Here is a 16349-nt window from a genome sequence, read left to right as displayed (position 1 = left end):
AAGGTAATAAATACCATGATGGAGAAATAAAACAGAGCAAGAGTAATTAGGAGTACTGGAGGATGGGATGCAGGTAGAGGTTGCAATTTTATTTTATTTTATTATTATTATTATTTTTGAGATGGAGTTTTGCTCTTGTTGCCCAAGCTGGAGTGCAATAGCGTGATCTTGGCTCACCACAACCTCCGCCCCCCTAGTTCAAGCGATTCTCCTGCCTCGGTGATCATTAAAAAGTCAGGAAACAACAGATACTGGAGAGTTTGTGGAGAAATAGGAATGCTTTTATACTGTTGGTGGGAGTGTATATTAGTTCAACCATTGTGGAAGATAGTGTGGTGATGCCTCAAGGATCTAGAACCAGAAATACCATTTGACCCAGCAATCCCATTACTGAGTATATACCCAAAGGATTAGAAATCATTTGACCTAGCAATCCCATTACTGGGTATATACTCAAAGGATTATAAATCATTCTACTATAAAGACACATGCACATGTATGTTTATTGCAGCACTGTTCATGATAGCAAAGACTTGGAACAAACCCAGATGCCCATCAATGATAGATTGGATTAAGAAAATGTGGCACATACACACCATGGAATACTATGCGGCCAAAAAGAAGGATGAGTTCATGTCCTTTGCAGGGACACAGATGCAGCTGGAAACCATCATTCTCAGCAAACTAACACAGCAACAGAAAACCAAACACCACATGTTCTCACTCATAAGTGGGAGTTGAACAATCAGAACACATGGAAACAGGGAGGGGAACATCACACACTGGCCTGTTGGGGGGTGGGGGGCTAGGGGAGGGATAGCATTAGGGAGAAATACGTAATGTAGATGACAGGTTGATGGGTGCAGCAAACCACCATGGCACGTGTATACCTATGTAACAAACCTGCATGTTCTGCACATGTATCCCAGAACTTAAAGTATATATATATACATATATGTGTATATATATAATTTATATATAAATATCTATTTATATAGATATTTATATGTAAATATCTATTTATATAGATATTTATATGTAAATATCTATTTATATAAATATCTATATAAATAAATATATATTTATATAAATATATAAATATAAATATATATAAATATATAAATAAATATATATCAAAATATATATTTATATATAAATATATATCTATATAAATATAAATATCTATCTATATAAATATAAATATAAATATATATATAAATATATATATATAAAAGAAGGTGTGTTAAGGAAATGAGGTGGTAAGTTGCATCAGATGCTGCTTATAGGTCAAATAAGATGAGGGCTGAGAATATATTATTTGCCTTAGCAATAGGAAGTCACTGGTGACTTTAGTAGGGCGAGTGTTGGTGGAGCAATGCACGGAGAAGCCTGATTAGGTAGGGTTAAGAAAAAATGGGCCAGGCACAGTGGCTCATGCCTGTAATCCCAGCACTTTGGGAGGCCCAGGCGGGTGGATCATCTGAGGTTGGGAGTTCAAGACCAGCCTGACCAATATGGAGAAACCCTGTCTCTACTAAAATTACAAAATTAGCTGGGTGTGGTGATGCATGCCTGTAATCCCAGCTACTCGGGAGGGTGAGGCAGGAGAATCGCTTGAACCCAGGAGGTGGAGGTTGTGGTGAGCCAAGATTGCACCATTGCATTCCAGCGTGGGCAACGAGAGCAAAACTCCATCTCAAAAAACAAAGGAAACAAAAATAGAAAAAATGAGAGGAGAAGAACTAAAGACAAGTAGGGATAATGCAATTTTTTTTTTTTAAGGCAGGGTCTTACTCTGTCACCCATGCTAGAGTGCAGTGGCGTGTCTTTGCTCACTGCAGCCTCTGCCTCCCGGGTTCAAGCGATTCTCCCACATCAGCCTCCCCAGTAGCTGGGACTGCAGACGCACACCACCACGCCCAGCTAATTTTTGTATTTTTGGAAGAGAAAGGGTTTCACCATGTTGGCCAGGCTGGTCTCGAATTCCTGACCTCAACTGATTCCCCTGCCTTGGCCTCCCAAAGTGCTGGGATTACAGGCATGAGCCACTGCGCCTGGCTGATAATTCATTTTTTAAAAGAAATATTTAAAATTAATTTTTAAAATTGTGTTAAAGTACACATAGCATAAATGTTACATTGTCAGTACATTCACACTGTTGTGCAAGCATCACCACTATCTACCTCCAGAACATCTTCATCACCGCAAAAGGAAATCCCATACCCAAAGCAGTCCCCTCCATTTTCCCTTCCCCCAGTCCCTCTAACCACTAATCTGCTTTCTGCATATCTCTGTGGATTTGTCTATTCTGGATATTTTATATAAATGGAATCATATTATATGTGGTCTTTTGTGTCTAGCTTCTTAATATTTTCAAGGTTCATCCGTGTTGTATCAGAACTGTATTCTTTTTTATGCCTGAATAGTATTGCATTGTATCGATACACTACATTTTGTTCATCATTCCTCAGTTGATGGACATTGGGTTGTTACCATGTTTTGGCTGTTGTGAATAGTGCCACTGTGAATATTCATGTACAAGTTTTTGTTTGAGTCTATACTCAGGAGTAGAATTGCTGAGTCACATGGCAATTCTGTATTTAACTTATTGAGGAACCACCAGACTTTTCCATAGTGGCTGCACCACTTAACATTCCCACTAATAATATATGAAGGCTTCAATTTCTCCATATCCTTGATAGCACTTGTTATTTTCCATCATTTTGATTATAGCCATGCTAGTGGATATGAGTGGTATCTCATCGTGATTCTGATTTGCATATCCCTAATTACTAATGATATTGAACATCTCTTTATGTGCTTGTTGGCACAATATGTCTATCTTCTTCAGAGACAAGCCTATTTAAATCCTTTGCCTATTTTTTTTTTTTGAGATGGAGTCTCGCTCTGTCACCCAGGCTGGAATGCAATGGCACGGTCTCAGCTCACTGCAACCTCCGCCTCCCGGGTTCTCCTGCCTCAGCCTCCTGAGTAGCTGGGACTACAGGCGCGTGCCACCACACCTGGCTAATTTTTGCATTTTTAGTAGAGATGGGGTTTCACTATGTTGGCCAGGCTGGTCTTGAACTCCTGACCTCGTGATCCACCCGCCTCGGCCTCCCAAAGTGCCGGGATTACAGGCATGAACCACTGCGCTCGGCTGTTTTGCCCAATTTTTAATTGGGTTGTCATTTTTTGAGTTTTAGGAGTTCTTTATGTATCCTGGGTACTAACCTTTATCAGATATATGATTTGCAAATATTTTCTCCCATTCTTTGGGTTGTCTTTTTTACCCTCTTGATAGTGTTCTTTTGATGCACAAAAGTTTTTAATTTTGATGAAGTCTAATTTACCTATCTTGTCTTTTGATTGTAGTTTTGGTATATATCTAAGAAACCAGTGCCAAACTCAAGGAAATAAAGATTTACCCTCATTTTCCTTCTAAGAGTTTTATGGATTTAGCTCTTATATTTATGTCTTTGATCCATTTTGAGTTAATTTTTTTTTTTTTTTTTGAGACAGAGCCTCGGTCTGTCACCGAGGTTAGAGTACAGTGGTGCAATCTTAGCTCACTACAACCTCCACCTACTAGGTTCAAGAGATTCTCCTGCCTCAGCCTCCCAAGTAGCTGGGACTATAGTTGCCCGCCACAACAGCTGGCTAATTTTTGTATTTTTAGTAGAGACAGGGATTTAATTATGTTGGTCAGGCTGGTCTCGAACTCCTGACCTCAAGTGATCTGCCTGCCTTGGCCTCCCAAAGTGCTGGGATTACAGGCGTGAGCCACTGTGCCCAGTTGAGTTTTTATATATGGTGTGAGGAAGGTAGACTGTTCCTCAGAGGAGTTTTGTTGAAAAAGGAAGCAGAAAAATAGGGCAATAATTGGTAGAGAAAATGGGGTCAAGATAGGTTTGTTTGTTTAAGAGAGGAGCAATAAAGGCAGGGAAATGATCAGCAGAGAAGGAAAGCTGATGGTACAGGATCTCAAGAGGAGGAGCTGCTGGAGCACTGTCATTGGGAAAGGGAGATGGGGTAGGATCTAGAGCACAAATGGAAGAATTGGCATTGGACAGATGTGTGAAGAGTTCCTCTTTAGTAAAAGGGGTGAACAGGCTATATTGGTAGAGATGCTGGGAAGGGAGTAAATGTGATGGTGGGCATCTGTGAAAGTTCTGTTTTAACTGCTTCAGTTTTCTTATTGAAGTGAGAGGGAAAGTCATTAGCCAAGAGTGGGTTGAAGCTGTTGGAAGTAGGAGGGAGAAGTGTGAAACATTTTCTAAGGAGAGACAGAGTGTAAACAGATCAGGGAAATACATAGTAATTGCAGGGCACTTGAATATCATGATCATGTATTTAAAGTGAGACCAGTTAGTATGGGTAGCTGTTTTTCTCTTGAGCAGTTGTTCAGTATAGTTGGAGTAAGCGCTGGTGGAGAGTTGGGTATTTCCAGGTTTATGGTTTTGTCTGGTGAGGATAACTCCCTTGCTTGAGGGCTTAAGAGTGAATGTATGGGAGTGATTATAATGATTGACCTTAGAATTTAAGGTAGGTAAAAAGGGAAAAGGCCATCGAAGCGATGAGGGACAGTGAAAACGTGGTAGGAACAATAGATTGAAGATCTCGGTAGGGTCAAAAGATTGTTGGAGTTGGAATATCCAAAAGGCAGGAGATAGTGGTGAGAGTCATGGAGGAGGTGCAGTCTAAAGTATGACCGTAAGGGACAGGATTAAAGATGAGATCACTAGAAGAGAGGCGTTCTAGCAAATGAGAGGGAAGATCTATGTATATGTTAAAATTGCCAAGAACTAAGTCAGTTTGTAGAGAGTGATAGTGAGAAAGGAGTTGAAATCTTTGGGTAATGGAGGAAGCGGCCCTGTGGTTGGTCAGTATTTACAAGATGGGGAATAATCGGGGATAAAGTGTGATGAGAAGAGTTTCAAAGCTGGAGATTATTAGGGTGGAGAGAGGGAGAACTGGTAGGAAAATAGTGAGGAAGATCAAGGAGGTTACTTCCCACCACCAGGCCAAGTCACTTGAAGACTGTGGAAACAACAAAAACAGGCACAGTTGAGAGGGCAGAGGGCAGTACTGTCCTCAGAGGAGAGAGCCAGGCATTGTTTCAAACAAGGTGGTAAAGGGAGGGGTTCAGAGAAGAGGTTGAGGATGTAGGGCATTTCACTGTTTGGTGATGAATTGTAAGTACTTTGAGGTTAGGAGCTGAGTTATAATCATCTTTGTATTCCTTTCAGAGCAGTGCTTATATGTAGTAAGTTTTTTTAAGAGACAAGGTCTCACTTAGTCACCCAGGCTGGAGCACAGTAACATGGTCATAGCTCACTGCAGCCTCAGACTCCTGGGCTCAAGTGAGCCTCCCACTTCAGCCTCCCAAGTAACAAGTACCCCAGGCGTGCGTCACCATGCCAGGCTAATTTGTAAATTTTTTGTGGAGGTGGTGTCTTGCTATATTCTCTAGGCTGGTCTTGAATTCCTGGGCTCAAGTGATCCTCCCACCTTGGCCTCCGAAAGTGCCAGGATTACAGTTGTGAGCCCCTGTGCCGGCTGTAATACATTTTTTGTCAATGCTTGTGTTTGGTAAATAAATATTGAATGCATAAATGGGAAAGAATTAAACCAGAAAGAGAAAACAGTATTTATTGAGCACCTTCAATGAGCTTGCTATTAATATGCGTCCATTCTCAAGCAGTGAAATGGAAAGTCCTCTAGTAATTTCTTTCTTTGAGATGGAGTCTTGCTCTGTCATCAGGCTGGAGTGCAGTGGCACGATCTCGGCTCACTGCAACCTCCGACTCCCTGATTCAAGCAATTCTCCTGCCTCAGCCTCCTGAGTAGCTGGGATTACAGGCACGTGCCACCGCGTCCAGCTAATTTTTTTTTTTTTTTTGTATTTTTAGTAGAGACGGGGTTTCACCATGTTGGCCAGGATGGTGTTGAACTCCTGACCTCGTGATCCGCCTGTCTCAGCCTCCCAAAGTGCTGGGATTACAGGTGTGAGCCACTGCGCCCGGCCTAGTAATTTCTTTTAGTAGTTTTCAATCAGTTTATAATCCCAGGGTTTAAATCTCATATATTAGTTGACATAGGAAAAAGTCATCCTTCTGGGAAAGGGGGAGAATGCCCAAATCTTTATAGAGCACTTTTTAAAATAAAGAGATTCAAAATAATGATAACAATTATTCAACAACCACCATCATTAGGAAAGTTTATTGTATTTTAAAAAAGTAAACACTGGATGATACCTGCAAAGAGTTCTTTCAACTATTTAAGAATACAGGGTATTATTATTATTTCCATTTCCACTTAAGAAAATAGATTAATCATTTGCTCAAGGTCACACAGTAAATAAAGGGCAAACATGGGGACCAGGACTCAGGGCTTCACACTAGCAATGCTCCTTCTTTGAGCATTGCCACAATTGAATCCCGAAGGTACTGGAGCAGGAGTTGTGGTAAGGAGGTCACAGGGCTTAGAGCTCTGACCCTAAACAACTTTTTTTTTTTTTTTTTTTTTTTTTTTTGGAGATGGAGTCTCGCCCTGTCATCTCACTCTGTTGCCCAGGCTGGAGTGCAGTGGTGTGATCTCCGCTCACTGCAACCTCCTTCTCCCGGGTTCAAGCAGTTCTCCTGCTTCAGCCTCCCAAGTAGCTGGGATTACAGGCACACACCACCAAGCCCAGCTAATTTTTTTTGTATTTTTAGTAGCGATGGGGTTTCACCATGTTGGCCAGGCTGGTCTCGAACTCCTGACCTCAAGTGATCTACCAGCCTTGGCCTACCAAAGTACTGGGATTACAGGCCTGAGCCACTGTGCCTGGCCCCTAAACAATTCTCTGATAAAGCCAGTGGTTCTGTTTATTGGCATTGTGCTTCCTGTTCCTATACTATTTCCCTTTTTATGTAGCTCTTCCTACTAATTTCTTCCTCCTTTTAATTTTATTATTATCAATTTGTTTTCCTTTATCCTCTTGTCTCTCTTGTCCTCTCCAGTGGCATGATGATGTTGTCTGCCATATCTTTAGTTTTAACTTAGCGGAGTAATATGTAACATGAAAGAACATAAAAGAGATGTTAGAAAACAATACTGGGAATTCATATTTACCAAGTACTACGAAATATGTGACAAAGCCTTCTCAGATTTGTTTATCTGATCCTTTTCTTAAGCTACTTGTTTGTATGATAGAGCAAAAAAGTTCCATTAACGGCATACTGGAAGCAGCAGTTTTCCAATTATTATGAGGAGTTGACACCTCTGTGCCTGTGTCTAGGCTAATTTAGTCTGGACTGTTAACAAAATGAATCAGTAGTCCATATGAAGACCTTCCTGGCTGTTTTTAAGCTACCGCTGAAAATCAGACAGATAAAATGTATTTATATTTTTTACAATTAGGAGTCGAAGTTATATTCTGTAATATTAAAATATTTTTTTCTTTACCATTTTAGACCAGTCTGCTTAGTTTTAAGTGAAATTCCTTTTATGTCTACTTGGTTTTTACTTGTGTCAACATTTAGGTAAGTCATACCAATTTCCATATATTTTCAGTATAATTCTTGTAAACTAATTTAAGACTTTTTTATAAAGTGGTTATGGTTTGAATTGATAATTCTCTTGTGATTTTTAAAAATTTTCCTTTACAGTATGCTACCTCTTCTATTGAAGGATGAACTCCTAATGCCCTCTGTTGTGACAACAATGGCATTTTTTATAGCTTGTGTAACTTCCTTTTCAATATTTGAAAAGACTTCTGAAGAAGAACTGCAGTTGAAATCCTTTTCCATTTCTGTGAGGAAATATCTTCCATGTTTTACATTTCTTTCCAGAATTATACAATATTTGGTAAGTTCAATTTTTAAGAAATGACACATTTTTCAGCATGTCACTATTTTAAAAAATTATTGAAGTAGTGATTTTCTTTTATACCTTTTTGAGATATAATTCACATAAATCCACTCATTTAAAGTATACAACTTAGTGGTTTTAAGTATGTACACAGATTTGTACAACTATCACCGTCATCTAATTTTACATTATTTTTGTCACTCCCAGAAGAAATTCTGTACCCATTAGCATTCATTCCCAATTCTATTCTCACTCCTAACTCCCTTCCTTGGACAGCCAGTTTCTGCCTCTTTAGATTTGCCTACTTTGGACATTGCATATAAATGGAATGTATTAGTCTGTGATAGCTGCCATAACAAAATACAACAGAAATTTATTTTCTTACAGTTCTAGAGACTAAAAGTTCAAGATCAAGATCAAGGTTCTACCATCAGGGTTGGTTTCTGGTGAGGCCTCTCTTCCTGGCTTGTAGAAGGTCTCTGCTTTATGTGTCACACATGGAGAGAGACCTCTGTTGTCTCTTCCTTTTCTTGTAAGGACACCGGTACTACTGGATTAGGGCCCCATTCTTATCATCTAATTTAACCTTATTTACCTCCCAGAAGGCTATATCTCCAAATACAGTCACATTGGGGGTTAGGGCTTCAACATACGAATTTTAATTCAGTCCATAACATGGGATAATAAAATTGTGGTCTTTATGACTCAGTTCTTTCACTTAGTGTGTGTGTGTGTGTGTGTGTGTGTGTATTTATTTATTTATTTTTTTGAGACAGAGTCTTGCTCTGTCACTCAGGCTAGAGTGCAGTGGCATGATCTTGTCTCACTGCAACCTCTGCCTCCCGGATTCAAGCAATTCTCCTGCCTCAGCCTCCCTAGTAGCTGGAACTACAGGCATGCGCCACCATGCCCGGCTAAATTTTGTATTTTTAGTAGAGATGGGATTTCAGTATGTTGGCCAAGCTGTTCTTGAACTCCTGACCTCATGATCTGCCTGCCTTGGCCTCCCAAAGTGCTGGGATTACAGGCATGAGCCACTGCGCCCAGCCACTTAGCATATTTTTGAGGTTCATTTGTTATAGCATATATCAGTACTTTATTCCTTTTTATTACCAAATTATATTCCATTATATGGATATACCACATTTTGTTTATCCATTCATGAATTAATGGACATGAAGTTGTTTCTACTTTTTTAGTGTTATGAATATAATAATGCTGTTGTGAACATTTGTTTACAAGGTATTGAGTGCACATATGTTTTCATTTCCCTTATGTGTATACCTGGGAGTAGAATTGCTAGATCATATGGTAATTCTATGTTTAACATCTTCAGAAACTGCCAAACTGTTCCAAAGTGCAGCACAATTCTTCATTCTCACCAACAATGTGTGAGGGTTCTAATTTCTTCACATCTTTCACAGCATTTGTTGTCTTTTTAATTATAACCATCCTAGTGGGTGTGAGGTGGTATTTCATTGGAGTGCTGACTTGCATTTCCCTAATGACTAATGATTTTGAACATCTTTTCATGTGCTTATCGGCCATTTGTATATCTTCTTTGGAGAAATGCCTATTCAAATCCTTTGCCCATTTTAAACTGGGTTGTCTTTTTGAGTTGTAAGAGTTTTTTAAATATATATTCTTGATATGAGTTCCTTACCAGATATTTAACTTGCAAATATCCTCTCCTATTCTGTGTGTTGCCTTTTCACTTTCTTGATGGTATCATTTGCAGCAGAAAAGTTTTGATTTTGATAACATCCAGTATATCTATTTTTTTCTTTTGTTGTGCTTTTGGTGTCATATCTAAGAAACCATTGTATAACCAGTGGTCACAAATATTTACCCCTGTATTTTCTTCTAAGAGTTTTATAGTTTTTAAATCTATGCCTTTGAGTCGCTTTGAGTTAATATTGTATATGGTGTGAGGTAGGAGTCTGACTTTATTCAATTATTTCAGTTCCATTGAATTGTCTTGGCACTCTTGTTGAAAATCAGTTGTTCTTAAATGTAAGGGTTTATTTCTGGAATCTCAGTTCTGTTCCATTGATCTATATGTCTATCCTTATGCCACTGCCATACTGTCTTGTTTACTGTAGCTTTGTAGTTAGTTTTGAAATTGAAAATGCAAGTCCACTGATTTTGTTCTTTTACAAGATTGTTTTATCTATTTTACATCCCTTTATTTTCATATTATTTTTAGAAGTTCATCAGTTTTCTCCCAAAACTCAGCTGAGATTTTGATAGGGACTGAGTCGATTCTGCATATCAATTTGTGGAATATTGCTTTATTTTTTTGAGACAAGGTCTCACTTTGTTGCCCAGATTGGAGTGCAATGGTGTGATCTTGGCTCACTGCAACCTCTGCCTCCTAGGCTCAAGCAGTCTTCCCACCTCAGCCCCCTTAATAGCTGGGACTATGGGCGTGTGCCACCACACCCGGCTAATTCTTTTAGAGACGGAGTTTCACCATGAATATTGCCGTCTTAATATTTAGTCTTCCAATGAACGAACACAGGATGTGTTTCCATTTATTTAGATATTTAATTTCTTTCAACAATGTTTTGTAGTTTTCAGTGTATAAGTTTTGGACTTCTTTTGTTAAATTTATTCTTAAGTATAACGAATGATCCTAAAGCATAATTCTTTATGATGCTATTGTAAAGGAATTGTTTTCTTAATTTCATTTTCATAATGTTCATTGCTACTATATACAAATATATTTTTGTATATTCAACTTGTATTCTTCGGCATAGGTTTTTAATGGATTTCCTACAGTTTTCAATATACAAGATAATGTAATCTGCAAACCATGAGTTTTACTTCTTCCTTTCTAATGTGGATGACTTTTATCTTTTATTTCTCTTACTTGCCTAATTGCCCTAGGACCTATAAGACAGTGTTGAATACAGGTAACAAGAGTGGACATCTTCTCTTTTACTTGATATTAGAGGGAAAGCATCTGGTCTGTCACCATTAACTATGATGTTAACTGTGGGCTTTTAAAAATAGATGTCTTTTATCTGGTTGAGGAAGTTCTCTTCAATTCCTAGTTTACATGTTTTTCTCATGAAAAAATGCTGGATTCTGTCTAATTCTTTTTCTGCATCTTTGGTCATTTTTTTTTTTCTTTTATTCTATTATATGACATATTTCATTGATTGATTTTTGTATGTTACACTAACCTTGAATTCCTAGGATAAATCCTACTGGATCATGGTGTATAATTCTTTTTATCTGCCACTGGCTTCAGTTTGACAGTATTCTGTTGATGATTTTTGCATTTATATTCATGAGACACTAACATGTAGTTTTCATGTGACGTCTTTGTCTACTCATAAAGTTCATATATTTAAGGCTTATCACATTACATTCAAGGCTGTCTAAAATGCTAGATTGCAATGTATTTGAGGTCAAGAACTCTGCATTTTATACATGCCATTTTATCTGTAGCATCTATCAGTGCCTCGCAAAGAATAGGTGCTCTGATTTTTGTTTGTTGAATGAATGTTCATCTAATTATTATAATGAAAAATTAGAGGCAGCTCAATTATCCAGTAGTTGAAAAATGATACATGAATAAGTATATAAGCTCCATGGAATATTTGGCAACTACTACAAATGTTATGAAGTTGTTGTTGTTGAGACAGGATCTCAGTCTGTTGCCTAGGCGGGAGTGCGGTGGTGCATTTTTAACTCACTGCAACCTGGAACTCCTGGGCCCAAGTGATCCTCCTTCCTCAGCCTCCTGAGTAGCTAGGATTATAGGCATGCACCATCATGCTTGCCTAATTTTTATTTTTTATTTTATTCTTTTTGAGATGGAGTTTCACTCTTGTTGCCTAGGCTGGAGTGCAATGGCACGAACTTGGCTCACTGCAACCTCAACCTCCTGGGTTTATGCAATTCTTCTGCCTCCGCCTCCTGAGTAGCTGGGACTACAGGCACGTGCCACCACACCCTGCCAATTTTTGTATTTTTAATAGAGACGGGGTTTCACCATATTGGCCAGGCTGGTCTCGAACTCCTGACCTCGTGATCCACCCGCCTCAGCCTCCCAAAGTGCTGGGATTACAGGCATGAGCTACCGCGCCCAGCCCAACAGGCTATACTTATTTATATTTTTGAGTACTACATAGAGGATTGCCCAAAGTACCCAGATAACAAAGAGAAAAGAATGACTAACTCTATTAGGGGAGTGTAGGGGAAGGTTTCAAAGGAGATATTTTATATTTAGATCTTGTAGGAAGACAAGGCAGGTATTCTCAGGGCAGAGTTGAATGGGTGTCCTGAGGGTTTTGCACTTTAGGTAATGACCATGGAGGATAGTGGTGTGGGAGGTAGGAAGTTAAGAGGTGAACAGGAAAGACAAGGAGAGGATTAACTTTACTCAGGGGTTCAAATGGAAAGTAGATATAAAGTTCATTTTTTGTTAGTATAGGCCCAGATTCCTGAGTGTATGTCAAAGTCTAGCCCTATTGTGATATTCACAATCTGGTCCAGTAATCTTAAGGTGAGGACCGCTATGGGCTCCCAGATTTATTTGTTCTTTAATAGTTTTTGAGCACTTACTATATGCAAGCATTGTTCTGGAGGCTGAGGATACATGACCAAAACTAACAGAAATCCCTGCTCCCATGGAGGTTGCATTCTAGTGGAGAAATCCAGCACCAGCATATGTAAAATATATGGCATGTCAGAGGGTGATAAGTGCTATGGAGAACAACAAAGCAAGGGAGAAATCGATATGATATGCAGGAGGGATGAATGCAATTTTAAAGTGGCAGGGCTTTCTTGAGCAAAGAACCAAAGGAAGTAAACTGCAGATAATTGAGGGTAGAACATCCTAGAAGAGAAAAACTGCAAATGCAGTGAACATCATGGAGGTCATGGTGATTGGAGCTGGGTGAGGGAAAGAAATAATAGGACCTAAGATTAGAGAGGTAACAGTGTAGTTTCTTATAATGGGACTAGAATCTGACTTACATTTTTAAAAGGTCCCTATGGTAGCTATGTGGAGAACAGATTGTGGATAATGGAATCCATGAGATGATGGTGCTGTGGACCAGGGTAGCAGTGGAAGTGGTTAGAAATGGTCAGATTTTTGATATATTTTGAAGGTAGAGCCAACAGGAATTGCTGGGGTTGTGAAAGAGAGGTGTTCAAGATGACTCCAAGGTTTTTGGCATACATAACTGAATGGGTGGGGTTGCCATTTACCGAATTGGAGGAAGCATGTTGAAGGAACTTTGTGTGTGGTGGGGGCAGTCGGGAGTATGAGGAGACCAAGAGTTTTTTACATGTTTAGTTTTAGATGCCTATTAGATATCCAAGTAGAGATATTAAGAAGTACCTGGATATATGAGTCCAGAGTTTAGCGCAAGCTTGTCCAATCTGCAACTGAGGCTGGCTTTGAATGCAGTGCAATACAAATTCATAAACTTCTTAAAACCTGGAGTTTTTTTGCGATATTTTTTAAAACTCATCAGCTATCGTTAGTGTTGGTGTATTTTATGTGTGGCCCAAGATAATTCTTCTTTTTCCAGTGTGGCCCAGGGAAGCCAAAAGATTGGACAATCCTGGTTTAGGGGAAAGGGCCAGGCTGGAGACGAAGTTGAGTCTTTACATATAGTTGGTAATTAAAGTCATGCTACTGGATGACTCACTAAGGGTATGAGTATAGATTAATAAGAGGAATAGGTACGAAGCCCCAGAATGCAGACGTAGGGGACATGAGGAACCAGCAAAGATGTCTAAGAATTAACTGGGTGAGATAGGAGAACCAGAAGAGTATGATGTCATGGAAGCCAAGTGAACGAAGTGTTTCAGTGAGAGGAGAGTGATTTCAAATGCTAATGAGAGAATCAAGTAAGGCAGTAAGAACTGACCATGGGATTTACTACACTGGAGGTCATTATGGATATTTGACTATAGCAGTTTCATCGTGATTAGGGTGAAAGCCCAATTGGTATGGGTTCACTAGTGAATGGGATGAAGACTGGACACAGCATGTTTATAGGCAACTGTTTTGGGAAACAAGTGTAAATAGGAGCAGACAAATGGGGTAATAGTTGGAGCAAGAGAGGGTTTTTGTTCTGTTTAACACTGACTCAAGATCGTGGTATTATGACATTTCAACCAGTCCCATATTTCTTAAGTTTGAAACTTTTATTTTAAAGATTTCATTCCAGATGTTTGCACTTCCCACTAAGGTTGCCTCAGGAATTTTTCCTTTAACGACACTGGCAGCCTTTGTTTGTATCTGCTTGTAAGCTTTCTTGGCGCCTATCCTCACTTTTCCATTTGGAATGATCACTGCATTACTCTCTATTTAGATCTTACCAATACTGTCATAATGTAGCCAGCAGTTAAGGCATCCTTTAGGGTTCTGTGTCCCACCCACTTCATGGAAGTCACTACTGTTTCTCACTGCTTTCTACATTTATTTATACTGCTTTTGTATACCTGTGTACTGTGCTAGGGATAAAATGAGTAAGATCTTGCTGGTCTTTGTCTTAAAGGAGCTCACAGTCTAGAGTCACAGTCTGTCCAGTACGGTAGCCACTAGACATATATATAAATTTAAACTTATTAAATTTAAATAAAAATTCAGTTCCTCAGTCACAGTAAGTACATTTCAAATGCCCAACAGCCACATGTGGTTAGCAGCTACTATACTGGAGTGCAGACAAAACATTTTCATTACTGCAGGAAGTTCTATTGTATAGCACATTGGCCTACAGAAGACCACACTAACTGATGACCACACAACTACAATAAATGTGCTAATTATTTGTACTACTCACCTTGGTATTTAAGCCAGTGTGACTTTGTGATTTTATTTAACATTCTCCTCAGTAGATGGAAAACTCTTTGAGGCCAGAGGACCTCATTTTCTTTCATGTGCCTTCATGTGCTTTACTCATTGAAAGCATTTAGCGAATATGAAATGTAATTTTCCATTTGCCATGGAAAACTTTTTCACAGATGGGTTCTCAAGATTAGCTTAGAATTTTAAAAATTGATGCAGAATAGATGTATATATTTTGGGGGTATATGTGATAATTTGATTCATTTATTCATTCATGTAATGCATGAAGATCAAATCAGGGTAACTGGGCTATTTATTACCTTAAAAATATGTCTTTATGCTAGGAACATTCAACTTATTATTTTCTAGCTATTTTAAAATGTACATTAATGTTAACTATATTCAGCCTACTGACCTGCCAAACACTAGGTTTTATTTCTTCTAGCTACCTATACATTTGTACCCATTAGCTTAGAATTTTATATCCTGTTGGGCCCCAGGGGATGTTATAAATTTAACCCTGACTAGCGTTAATATTTGTCCCAGATACCTTTCTTCAGTGCCTTGGTGGTAGGAAGTATAAGAAGACAGGGGTCCTCAGGTTTTGGCTACACATGGGAATCACTTGGAGAGCTTTAAAAAGTACTGAGGCCTGATTTAATTGGTCTGGGGTGTGATGTGGGCATTGAGATTTTAAAAACCCCTCATATGATTCTAACAGGAAGTCAAAGTTGAGATACACCAGAATAAATTAGACCCTGAACCCTCACCTTTAATTCTGCTCATTTCATAGCTACAAGTCAATGTTTCCGGTACATTTAAATTTCACCTTTTATACTACTCAGTAATCCTTTTTTTCCTTGCAGTTTCTTATCTCAGTCATCACTATGGTGCTTCTGACGTTGATGACTGTCACACTGGATCCTCCTCAGAAACTACCGGACTTGTTTTCTGTATTGGTGTGTTTTGTATCTTGCTTGAACTTCCTGTTCTTCTTGGTATACTTTAACATTATAATTATGTGGGATTCCAAAAGTGGAAGAAATCAGAAGAAAATCAGCTAGCTGTATTCCTAAACAAATTGTTTCCTAAACAAATGTGAAAATGTGAACAGTGCTGAAAGGTTTTGTGAACTTTTTGCTATGTATAAATGAAATTACCATTTTGAGAACCATGGAACCACAGGAAAGGAAATGGTGAAAAGTCATTGTTGTCTACACAAAATAAATGTATATGGAGACCAAAGACCAATGGAGGCTTGTCTAAGTACTGCTTGGCCAAAACATGTGGTTTTATTATTCACAGCTATTCAAGTGGGGAAAAAAGAGAAACATGTCCTTAGTCCCATTGTTTACTCAGGAAATGCACTTTTTAAATGTCTTGAAAAAGCTGAGAAATATTTCTTGATATTTGCTTTGTCTAAACCTACTTCCTTCATCAGACCATATAGTGAGCTTCATGGGAGAATTGAGCCCCTTCTTTTTAATGGAAATCACTAATTTTGGTATTCAAACTTACATTTTAGAATGCAAGTAGTGTGTATTTCACTGTTTAGAAGTCATATCTTAGGGAATTAAATTTGTGATAATCTTTTTAATTACTGAGAAGGCAACTTAAACTGCTTGAAGTTTGAATATGCCTTATTACACATGCAAATTTGATTTAACAAGGCAAATAAACC

The 16349-nt window shown here is 38.6% G+C and overlaps 1 protein-coding gene across 1 annotated transcript in view; it reads left to right on the top strand.

The window, feature by feature from the left end:
• ALG6 (ALG6 alpha-1,3-glucosyltransferase) overlaps positions 1 to 15919 on the top strand; it is a 69274-nt gene extending 53355 nt beyond the window's left edge. The window contains exons 13-15 of the mRNA XM_016919768.3: positions 7458 to 7526; positions 7653 to 7851; positions 15535 to 15919. Coding sequence (XP_016775257.2) covers positions 7458 to 7526; positions 7653 to 7851; positions 15535 to 15732 — 466 coding nt within the window. The 3' untranslated portion in view covers positions 15733 to 15919. The remainder of the gene's footprint in view (positions 1 to 7457; positions 7527 to 7652; positions 7852 to 15534) is intronic.
• Positions 15920 to 16349: the final 430 nt, after the last annotated feature.

The sequence above is a fragment of the Pan troglodytes genome, chromosome 1 (genome assembly GCF_028858775.2).
Source record: "Pan troglodytes isolate AG18354 chromosome 1, NHGRI_mPanTro3-v2.0_pri, whole genome shotgun sequence".
Taxonomy (NCBI): Eukaryota; Metazoa; Chordata; class Mammalia; order Primates; family Hominidae; genus Pan; species Pan troglodytes.
This window is presented reverse-complemented; position numbering and strand designations above follow the sequence as displayed.